Here is a 12687-nt window from a genome sequence, read left to right as displayed (position 1 = left end):
CACACACACACACACACACACACACACACACACACACACACACACACACACACACACACACACACACACACACAAACATAAACACATGCACTTATGAAAAGATTAGAAGCACAAATGCAGCTTTTAAATGCCAAATATAACCACAAGATAGACCTCGGTCCCTCTCCCTCTGCCTCATACATACACACACATTAATTAAGTGAATGTTGCCATGCAACCACAGCTAGACTTCTTCTACATCCTACATGTTTTATGAAAATAATTCTCTGCTCCTATCATGTTCTCAAAAGGCCATTTTAAAAACAGCTAGCCTGGCTCTGTTCATAGGTAACAAAATCAGCTTTTCTACCACCTCCAGGTTTCACATTTGTTTGCTACAAGGCTAGCTGTAAGCTGTATGCGCCAGACTATTCCATCTGAAAGTCACTGCTTCTGATCAAGAAATAGTCCAGCACAAAGCAAACCTCAGTACAGTTTTTGTTTTTTACACTTCGGTTTTTGTACGGCTAAAAACAAACAAGCTATAGTTTGTTAATTAGTGAGCTTAAGAGTTATTGGTAGGCATATTTTGTTCCCTTTCAGACTGAGCCAGGCTAGCTGTTTCCCTCCATTTCCAGACTCTATGCAAGCTAGGCTAACCAGCTGTTGACACCAGCTTCAAATTGAACAGACAACAGATACGAAATTGGCAATCTTCACATCTAACTTGGAAATGTCTCCCTACTCCTTCAAAACTAGAAATAGATATTGCAGGAAACTGCCACTGTATAAAACATGAAATCACTGTGCTTACTGATCATGATTCATGAAATGTAACCTGATCAGATATTCTTCAAATTATTTCTATTCATTCTAACACATTGCTCTGAACATCAAGGGCACCCTCTTCAAACTGCTTTCAAGTACAGTCAAGGTCCAGACTCCAAAAACATTGTAGTCCATGTAAGCGGCCTGCTTCATTGTTCATTGTTTCTGGATCTCACTCTCCTGCTCAAGTGCAGGTCGTTTTGGAGTTTTTCATTCAGGCCCTACATCATCCAACTACTCTTTTACCTTAAGCTGTAATTTTGTCTGCTCCGTTCTCCTTCCCGTTACACCACATGCTGTTCAGCTGGCTCTTCCAACCTCTGATTAGGCTTGTTAAAAGGATTCATTTAAAAACTAGCCCGCAAGCCTCCGGGTAAAGGGATGACAACAAGGTTTTCCTAATGCAGGCGTTTGCATCCAAAGTGGAATTTCAGACTCGCAATCTTTACGCAGGACTCTCCTCTCTCATTCCGAACAGCTGTAGAGTGCTGGAGTGATATAGCATTTTAGTCTGGCAATGTCTAACATGTACACACACACACACACACACACACACACACACACACACACACACACACACACACACACACACACACACATGCACATGCTGTCCTCTCCAGCAGAACAGATGTGATGCTAGTTTCCATCTACATCATGCTGCCATGTAGGGTTTCTGGGTTAAGTGGAGAATATGTTGAAAAGAACATTTTTGTTTGCAAGGCTTAGCCATTACATGCATCTTAGAAAAGAGCATGTTCGTGCGTTGGCATCCTTATAATTCACATTGCCTCACAGCCAAACACACACACACACACACACACACACACACACACACACACACACACACAAACACACACACACACACAGGAGGCATTTGGCTCCTCAGAGACACCATGACAACATTGTTTGCTTAATACACAAATCAATATGTTATAATTCAGCATTTAATGTTCTTCACCTTACACTGCATATTTTTAGCCCTGGCAGCAGGATCACAGTGCTCTAAGGATTCCGATGTCAGCCGCTTGATTGGCTCAAATCACATTGGTCTGTCTGTAGGAAGCAGCATGGCCCCTATAAGGTGCCAGCATAGTTTTTTAAACTCTGTTCTTGTCACTAAATTGTGCTAATGCTAAATTTAAAGCATAAATCATTTCTAAGAAAAAGCCCACCTGTGTTGTAATGTATTTTTTCTGGGTTTAGCTAGGGTGTTGCACTAATAACTACAAAATTCAGGCTTCAAGAAATTGCCAAACCAATCAGTGTCCGGTGAGGAGCTACTGGCATCTGCTGGCGTGGTTTAGGTGTGTGTGTGAGACGGCCGCTACTCTTCGTTCAAATCAACAATGGCGGACGTGATAGAGAGATGGTTCAACCAATCACCTGCTAGGTACTTTTTGAAAGTGCCTGCCCTTTTCCATGACAGCTTCTCAGATTGTTCTGTGTTACAAACCTGCAAACTGAAAATTAGAAACAAAACAGCAACGACGAGCTAGGAAAACACGCAGGCCAACATTTACAAAATGGTTAGCCAACGTTAACACTTCAATACAGTGTGTAGTTATCAACGTTAAAATGTTTTATGTTTATCTTCCCCTAAATGTTCGTCTAAGGAACAGTTTGGCATGAAACTGAATTTGTTTCAAAATAAACCCTGCAGCCTTCTTTTTTATATTATAGACATAACAAAAATATAAAAATACATGACAAGAACGCTTATTTTCAATGATATTTCTACAGTTAATGTTTTTTGTTGACTAAAGCTACAATAAAACTAACAATTATTACATGATTGATTTGAACTAAATCAAGAAATAACACTGCCTGGTAGTTACACAGCCAGTATCAACTGAAAGCAAGTATTTCTTTTCACTCAAATGTATTGTGTAGGACCTGCTTTGTTCATTTACAATCAGCAAACACTTCTTTGCCATTTTATGGCTGTGAGTCCTCACCTTTCATATTGTGCTGTCAAACGATTAAAGTATTTAATCACGATTAATCGCATTAATGTCATAGTTAACTCACAATTAATCGCAATTAATCACACATTTTAATCTATTTTAAATGTCCCTTGATTTCTTTTTGTCCCATTATTTTTTCTCATTATCAACATGATATGATACTTTTAATATATATATATATATTTATATGTATATATATATATATAAAAAGGAGCACCTTGTTCAATTGTATTTGTCTGTTCTGTATGTTCAAAAATATAAAATAATAAAAAGCTGATCTAAAAAAACAAAAAGAAGGAGCACAAAACGGTGAAAACAACCACTGGATGGGAAAAGGGTATTTTACAATTACAGTGAATGCACCACGAGGCTGGCGAGGTGAGCAACATGACATCATGACTGTGATTTTTAGACAACAGCAGCTACTGTCCGGTGTTGGAATCCTCTCCAGTGAAATACAGTCACACTTTACACCGTTTAGCTGTCATTTTAACCGTGTTTAATCCAGCTGCTAACTAACGGTAGGCTAACATTACCTGCTGCTAAGTGTCGTGTTGACTGGCCTCCTGTGCGGCGATGTTTCAGTTCCCTCTAACGTCTGTTTTCGGAGCATCAGAGAGAATTTAAGTGGCACCTAAATAAGGCACCGAAATCCGCGTTGCTATTCGGTCCGTTAATAACGTCGTTATCTCGCAATAAAAACATTTACGCCGTTAATAACACGTTTAACTGACAGCACTAGTTGCTACAAGTAAAAAAAGTAGGGCTAACTCATTCTGCAGTTTTTCATGCATTTTGTGTCCAATTTAGGACACTCTTTGGAAATAGTGGTTTCTTGTGCAGCACACTATGCAATCCCAGCATGACTCCAGCACACTGCAGATTTTCAAAGGACAAAAACAAAACTACCCCTACCAAGCCTAAACCACACATTTTATAAATATCAAAGCATTGGATTCAGCAGATTGTGACTCTGAAAAAGCAGTCTTTAGTTGTATTGGGATCGCTTAAGCATCAAATACAGGAATAATTCTAAAAACAAATGAATGAAAAGGCCTCTAAAAAAACATGGCCTCAGCTTTCTGGGCAAAAGATATATAATGGAAAAAATGGCATGTCTCCCTGCGTTGTAGCTGTGCTGGACATTTGTCAAATGGCCATGTATGGCAGAGCAATTGTAATGTGCTGAGGAGCGGGAGGAGAAATAATAAAGCATGGGAGCATGTCAATAACATTACGTTGTATTAAGCCGTACGCTCTGCCACATGAATCCATCTTCTGCCACAGTCAGAGCTTTCATTTCACTCTAGGGTGACCACACATACATTTTAATCAGCCATTTGGCTGGCCAAGCTGACAACTGCTCGACACCAGAAGCTGATAAGGTTGATGATAAATCATAGCGCTACTGTTACAAGCTTTGGGTTTGTTTCTGAGACCACCTGCCAGTTTTGGATTTTTCCCTCTATTCACGGGGCTATTTCAAGAAACAGGATTACTGCTTCCTCTCTTCACAGTCCAATTTCTTCACGGGATGACTGTGAAGAGATTGGACTACATCTTGCGTCTTTTGTAAATGTAACACTATGCAATTTTGATTCAGAGCAAAAATACGGAAGTTATTTTTTGGACCAAATGTGTAGTCGTGCTGTCTGGTAGCTGCCTTGTTGGAGCTGTGAATCCTGTAATACTTTCTCACCTTTTCTGCAGATCCCTCTAGGCCAACAGCAAGATGAATTCTTTCTTGTGGATGTTTGGTTCAGTTCGTTTTTTTGCTTTGTTTGTTTAGCTTTGCTATGTTTAATAGTGGCAATGTACGTGATATTCCTGGCAGTGTGCTCTGGAGGCTGAGCCACAGGGATGCTTGGAGCAATTTGTTTTAGAAAAGAAGGAATGGAGTCGGCTTCTCCTTTATTGGGGGACTGAGACCAGCTTGTCCTCAAGTTCTCTCACATAATATTTGGGAAGACTGCAAAACACCTAGAATGCTTGCAGCTGAACCAACTTATTTAAAACTCTAATTTTCTTCACCAATTCTCTACAGACTTATGACTCTATCATCCCAAATACTTGAGATTCACTCCCTACATATTAAACATAAGAAGGGCACAATATGTTAATTCTGTTTGGGGAATTTGAATTGAGTGTCAAGACTAGATAAACTCATACCTCAGGGTAATAATATTGATACGTATTTAAAACTAGGTTTCTAGCTTGACTTTGGAAATGGCAATGTCGGTCTGTTGGTTGGCTAATGGTTTGGTCCAGACTAAAGTATCTCAACAACTTTTGGATAGAGTGCCTTGAAATTTAATAAATACATTCACGGTTCTCAGTGGATCCCCTGACTTTTCATCTTGCACCATCTGCAGATCAGAGCTTTCATTTATCCAGTGAAATACCTCAACATCTACTGAATGATTTGGAACCAACATTTGTACAGATATTCATGGTTCGTTGAGGACAAATCTTAATGACTTTTGCCGATCATCTGACTTTTCCTCTGGCCACACACTAAGGTTGCCAGTAGATTTGATTGAAATATCAGACTAGTTTTGAGTGAAACTCAAATTGCCATGAAATTTGGTACGGCCATTCATATTCCCCTCAGGAAAAACTACAATAACTTTAGTGGCCCCTTAACTTTCTAATCTAGCATGGCTGTGGTCTTTAGTCTTAAATTATCATGACTATGACCAAACTGTGAAGCACAGGAACAAGTTGTGCTTGTTGCACAAACTGAAATTATATCAGCCTTTGTAAGTATTAGTATATGAATCAAATATGGTTTGCCATGTGCCTTGCAAAGTAATTTAACAATTTCAACAACAATTTGTCAATTTTGATTAAAATAATTTACTTAACATCTGGAAGATGCAGTGATCAACAGCAGAAGTGGCATAAAGAATACACTCATGGTGCATGTCCCCTGCTGAAACTTTGAATTAAACTTCTTATCCTCAACATGGGCCGTACACAATGCTATTAGAGATGTTGCAACTGAAGTATTTTATGAGAGAAAGCACAATTTTAGTTTTATACTGTGTTAAAATTAGAAGATTCTTCATCCCTATAAAGAAGTCAGCGCAGCTGTGTAGAAGACAACATACATTGCAAGACAACATGGAATTTAAATTAATTCAGTTCCCTGCAGCTACAGCTGTGACAGTTTCAGCAAGGCTCCTGTTTGTTTTTCTTCTTTCTTGCGCCGATGGAGCTCATTAATTGCCTACATTTCATCAGAGAACGCAACGTCAAATAAGCCCGTCTTTGAGCTTATTGACTTCACACATGATACCTCAGCGCCAGAGCGATCCGCGCGATTACATAAGGCATCCGAAAAAAGTCTTTTCAGCTTCTTGCAATGGAAGAGTTCCAAAGGAGAAGGAACTGACAAAGAGAGGAAGCTGGAAGAAGGGAGCGAGGAGATGATGTGCAGAGATGGTGGGTGGGGTAGGATGCAGGAAGTATATGCACGCGCATGCACATCAACAGAGTTACATACACACACAGGAGCTTACATGACAAGTCATTATCTGGCATCATCCAGAGAAGACAGAAGAGTTGCAAGACGTAGTTAAGTGAGAATGCATGAAGGAGAAAAGAGCAAGCAGTTTAAAGGAAGAAAGGATGAGGAGGAGAGCAGTGGAAAGGGGCTGTAAAGGTGGGGGGTTTGGTCTTGATCTCCCAAGTGCAAAAGACGTGACAGATTGGATTTGTTGGTATCCGTTTCTGGGCAAAGACATCGAGTGTTAAGACATATTTCAGCACATTTGTAATCACTCCTCCCCACCTTCTTCCTCTTCATACAGTTATATTTATAGACACACAGAGCCCTAATGTGTAGCTACTGGCTTCAGAGTAGAGAATGGAGTTGGCTAAAGATTAGTGGACTTGGACATTGTGAACACATCTGTGGTGGAGTTAATTGGCTTATGTTTACTTGTACACAACCTAGTTTTGCTCAACAACACAAAAAGAAATAACTTAGGATTCATAAAAATTAAATAATATCAAGCACAATAAGCAACTTATCTTCAGTCTACCATGTAGAAGATGTCTTTTTTTTTGTATTTTTTTAGTTAAACTAAAAGAATAAACGATTAAAAAAAAAATCCGATTATCTGAAAATGCATTGTCACAAAGACAAAAACAAGGCGGTTTTTTTTTTAGCTGATGAAAAGTTGACATGTTGGAAGCGCAAAAAAAAGTCATGTCATTTTTGTTTATTGTTCCAGTTACTTGTTATTCAAACTATATCCTAATACTGCCCAATTAATGTCACTTATTTCAGTACCAGCATATACTGTAAGACTGACAGATCACACAAAGATAAAAATATTAAAAAGTGCAGAAGTTATAACATGCGTGTCATATTCATAAATCTTGGCTCCCCTATCAGGTGTGTTGGACGCTGTGATCCCAGTACAGATAATCATCTAAATGTTTGATAATGTGGTTGGATTTTAGAGCAGCATATACTATAGGCCAACTATACTATAGCTCATGTTACTACAGTATAGTTGTATCAAGTTTGTAATATTTTCCCTATAAGAAACATCATGATAAAGCCAAATATGCATTTATAGTTACACCTTTAAAATGGCTACATACTGTATGCACACAGACATTTTCTCCGCCTGTGGCCATGGCCACCACAGTGTGAGGATGAATCCTGATAGATCCCCATTACCCCGAGTGTGACCCCTCACAGCTCAGTTCATTAAGCCAGCCACCCAAGAGTTCGGGACTCAAGTCCAGATTTAATCACAACTCCCATCCTCTTGCCAATCACAATTAGATCCTGATAAGCCTCTCCAGGATGGCACCCGAGGGCCTCCACACACAGACAAAGGTTAATTTGCGAGCAGCAAGGGCCCGGCTACGAGGCCGGAGGTCACCTGATTGAATACATGAAGCATGTGTGTGTAAGATGGGGGGGGCGGCAATTACAAAGTTCATCAGTATTCATGGCTATTCAAGGGTACTTTAGCTTACCTAAAGAGGTGTCCTGATAGGATGTGGACCTTAATGAGAAATAGCTAGTGGGTTGTCTTTAGGTAGCTGAAATTGAAAAGTAATTTCCTCATTGTCTTTTAAGGTCCCTTCACATATCTGTGAGCTGCTCAGTACCACCACTGTGTTCCTCTGTTGGCCTCTGAGCAATTCCACTGGAACTGTTCTGGAACCCACGGCTCTTCTGATGTAAATGTTAACATTTCAAAACAGTATCCTCACTGCATATCCAATGTAGTAAAAGTCAGTTAAACTGAAGTATTTCTTTTTTTCAAATGTTAGTTTGTTTGAGTATGCCATCCACGGCTTAAAAGTGAGACTACTATGAAAGATGAATTAACAAATTCAACAATTCACACAATGGTTTTGCCGTTATAACATTCCTTTGCCTGATATGGCCAGTCGCTATAGGTAGCTAATGTTAGCTAACTTGTCTTGTTGTCAGTGTTAGCAAACTAGCTTGATGATATTTGTTTGTGTAACTGACATTACATTGTTAGTTTGTGATATTCATGACTCTGCTGTTACATTTTAACATGCCACAGATTGAACCATTTGAATGGTTTTATTACGAAAGTGAAACAAACTTCCTCAAGAAAAAATGCCAGTTGTGTGGCCACAATGGCCACTGTTCAGCAAAAGTTACATTCTCTTGCTTTTGCTGTGTCTAAATTGTTTTATTATGTGTTTTGTAGGAAAGCTCCTCTTTTGTCAGGCAGGTGTGTAGGATATGATCAAAAGTAGCAGATCAAAATGTTTAGAGAAAATCCTGCACGCTGACCATTACGCAAGCAATCATTTATTTAGAAGAAAAATACAACGTTTCGGTCTCAGACCTTTAGCAGGTGTATTTTTCTTCAAAATAAATTATTGCTTGCGTAATGGTCAGTGTGCGGGATTTTCTCTAAACTTTATTATGTGTTTGAAATCATAATGAGTGACGTAGATGATTACAGTAAATAATAATACAGTACATGCACTTGTGTCAGTGGTTCTTGTGAGACCCACTCCCACGGATGTATTAATATTTGTACCGTGCCAATTGAGCTCCAAAGGATTGTGAAAAATGACAGCGCTACATCAGTGAACATGTGACAGAGTACAATTTTAACAGACGAGACGGACTAGTTTATTTTTCTCCTGTTTTTGATTTCATCTCTCTGACCTCACCTCCTGTGGTGCAATGTCATTTCCAGGCCAGCTGGCAGCGGGGACATGTGAGATTGTGACGCTCGACAGGGACAGCAGCCAACCACGGCGGACCATCGCCAGGCAGACAGCCCGCTGCGCCTGTAAGAAGGGCCAGATCGCTGGAACTACAAGAGCCAGACCTGCCTGCGTGGACGGTAAGAGGAGGGGCGGGGGATCCCGGCTTAGCTCGCTTACTTTAAGGGGCCACTTCAGTGAAAACTACTCAAACACGAGTATGTTTTTCCCGAGGCACGTTTGACTTTTACATTGGATTATGTTGGTGTTGAAGCACATGAAGAAAATTAGGTGTAAAATTCAGCCGTATCAAAGTGTTGAATCATGTCATCAGGGCAGTTAGGCTGTATTTAAGAAGGGGCTTAAGGTGGATAAACCTACAATGTGGGGAAAGAGGATCACAGGGCTGTCTTTGTGATATTAGTGAAGCCTGCAGCAAATCAATTTACAGTTGAATCATTTAAAAAAAAGTGGCTGCATGGGGATTTCTAAATCCCCCACCAACAGATGGGCTCATGGAATAGTGACACTATTTGTGGTTTAGTGTCTGCTTTGGCACAGTGTGCATTTGTATGATTATTGTCATAGAGCTCAGAAAAATGACTACTTGATTAATCAATAAGTTGATTAAAAAATTAATTGCAACTATTTTGACAATCGATAAATCCTTTGAGTTTGTTTATGTATAGTTATAGTAAACATACTGTATATCTATGTAGTCAATTCCATACCTTTGGGCTTTGGACTGTTACCTTAGGCTCTATGACAGTAGTCACTATTTTCTGACATTTGATAGAACAAACAATTAATCAAGAAATCAATCAAGAAAGTAATCGTAACTATTTTGCAGGGAATAAGCCAAATTCATAAAGAAATGATAATTTTCCAAAGACATTTACACCAAAAGCATTTTTTATTTACATTCACTTAATTGATCTTTATTCAATTTCTTGTAATCTATCTATACAACTGGAAGCCATTAAGTGAATTTTTGTTACTTGGATACACCACGTATACCTTTATATAGAACCAGAAACCAAAAAACGTGTATCGTGTGTCAAAATGTTTTTTTATGATCTAAGAAAAACAGCCCCGTTTCACTGTGTTGCTGTGGAACAATTAATTTTTTAGATAAGTTAACAGGTTTCCAAATTTGGAGATGCATAGTTTTCACAGGACAGCGATGAAGAGAAAAGTGAGTATAATGAAAAGATAATGTTGTACTTTGTGTACAGGGGAGAGGAAGAGTTTCATTAGTTGTTGCCATGTCTTCCTCACATACGTCTAATGGGGAAGAAGCTTGAGCAGTTTTTTTCTGGAGCCTATGAGTCATTTCTCTAGTCACCATTCTGCCCGCATGACCGCTCAAAGGATTTCAAGAAATTGGAGTCTTCAGCTAGGGTTGAATGATGCTGTGACTCTGGGGTTTCTTACATCTTTTTATAACATCTTCATTGCCTTCCCACTGCCTCTTAGGGTGCCTGTCACCAAGTGTTTCTCGCACACAATGTGGCCTCTAGCTTGGGGTAAGAGGAGAGGTTATGTGCACAGGTGAAGGCAGAATAAACAGACCTGTTAGTTAGAAGAGACCTGCAGTGAACTATACCTTTTTGGATGTCTTGTTTTGCCTGTGATTCAACTGTGCCTTCACAGTTGTGTCTCCGATTGGAGGAGCTGCCTATCCTCAGTGCGCTGTTTGACTGGTTTTACCTGCTGATCATATGAGGAGAAGGCTTTGTGTAAGTGGACAGAGGCTTTTACTTATTTGTGTTGCAGGCACAGATGAACATGACCCTGGAGATTTTCTCCTAATTCAATTTCTTCCTTTGGCCAAACTGCTTCACACTGAGATTTGTGCACTCCGTCTGAGTCCTATAAAGAAAGATCTGATATTGTGGACATGACCACATGGCCAGGTACACTGTGGAGTCACTTTGCTGTCCTTACGCATGCCTCTTTTGCCAGTGAGTAAGTTGTACGGATGCTGCATAACTCCACAGTATCCCGATACTATCAGGAGGTATTTGTCACAAGGTGGGCTCCATGGAGCTCTGTGGCATTTTGTGTTGGCTTGATACTTTATTTCTGAAGAGAATTTAGGCTTATCAGCAGGCTTTTTCGAGACCTGTGGATCGCAGGTTGTGGAGTGTTCGCAGTGCACCTACCTGAACAAAAATAAAAATGAAATAACCATGGAAATTATGCTCGTATAGTTGTGTTGTCAGTTTAGAGCGTATGTACATAGAATGAAAATAAAATGTGCCAGTGGTGTCGTGAACTTAGGCCAAGCAAAGTTTATTTGTTATTTCATACACAAAAGCAATTCCCAGTGCAGGACATAACGCATTAAAAAACACAAAGGGAATGCAGCATAAAACATTAACATGCAAATAAAACCATTTTAAAGGAATTGAAAAGATAAAACAGAGGAATAGATAATAGACAGGTAGTAATGATAATGTTAATTTGGACTCTGGGAAGGGTTAGCAGACTACTGCCAGATGAATTGAGACGCCGAGAGTTTTTACAATAGACAGTCAGAGAGTTTTGGTTTTATAATTTAAACTCGATTGTATGAGTTTTTTATTTTTTATTTATTATTATTCCTTTTAATTACTTACATGAAATACACAAGCTTTCATTTAACATTCTTTTTTTCATACGGTATACAGGTTTGCCTATAATAATATATATTCCCTGTGAATATTTTAATTTGGAAGTATGGGGCACAAGTGGCTTTGTGGTTATAGTCACTGCTGCCTTCAGCAGGGAGGCTATGGGATTGAATTTGGACCTATGTGGAGTCTGCTGGGTTTACCCCAAGTGTTTCTGGTTAATCCCACAGCTCAAGACATACAAATGGAGACTGTACAGTAGGTCACACATAGGTGTAAATGTAATTAAGACTACTTAGTGACACTGTGTGTATGATTATTTCATATTTAGAGGTATGCTCTTCAGCGAATACCCACCTTTGAGCAGGAGGATTCACCTTATACTGGGAAATAACCAGCAAGCTTTGTGGAGGGAAATTAAACGGATGAGTACAGATAATATTCTAGTAGCTAGCTAATTGTGTGCACACACAACTACAAATATGATGCAAACACACAAGTACACTCATGTACTGCACTTTAGGGCTGCAACTAACAATTATTTTCATAGTCGATTAATCTGTTGATTTTTTTTCTCGAATAATCAATTAGTCGTTTGGTCTCTAATATGTCAGAAAATGGTGAAAAATGTAGATCAGTGTTTCCCAAAAACCCAAGATGATGTCCTCAAATGTCTTGTTTTGTCCACAACTCAAAGATATTTAATTAACTGTCACAGAGGAGAGAAGAAACTACCAATTATTCACATTTAAGAAGCTGGAATCAAAGAATTTTTACTTTTGTCTTAAAAAATTACTCAAACCGACTAATCGTTTATCAAAATAGTTGGCGATTAATTTAAGAGTTGACAACTAATCGATTAATCGATTCATCTTTGCAGCTCTACTGCACTTAAGTACAATTTTAAGATACTTGTACTTAAATATATACATTTTCTGATACATTATACTTATAATATTGTGCTTTTTAAGCTAAATATTAACATAAGCTACTTGTGCACCACTGCACCACTGTGCATAATACAGTATTTGAAGTGTAATTCAATTTGTGTTGGTTTTGCATATTTTTCAATGTCAGAC

At 38.9% G+C, this 12687-nt stretch overlaps 1 protein-coding gene across 2 annotated transcripts in view; it reads left to right on the top strand.

Annotated features, from left to right (window-relative positions):
• LOC114549810 (protein FAM19A5) overlaps window positions 1-12687 on the top strand; it is a 157610-nt gene that overhangs the window by 85798 nt on the left and 59125 nt on the right. For both annotated transcript variants that reach the window (XM_028570059.1, XM_028570060.1), the window contains exon 2: window positions 8984-9133. In XM_028570059.1, coding sequence (XP_028425860.1) covers window positions 8984-9133 — 150 coding nt within the window. The remainder of the gene's footprint in view (window positions 1-8983; window positions 9134-12687) is intronic.

The sequence above is a fragment of the Perca flavescens genome, chromosome 23 (genome assembly GCF_004354835.1).
Source record: "Perca flavescens isolate YP-PL-M2 chromosome 23, PFLA_1.0, whole genome shotgun sequence".
NCBI lineage: Eukaryota > Metazoa > Chordata > Actinopteri > Perciformes > Percidae > Perca > Perca flavescens.
This window is presented reverse-complemented; position numbering and strand designations above follow the sequence as displayed.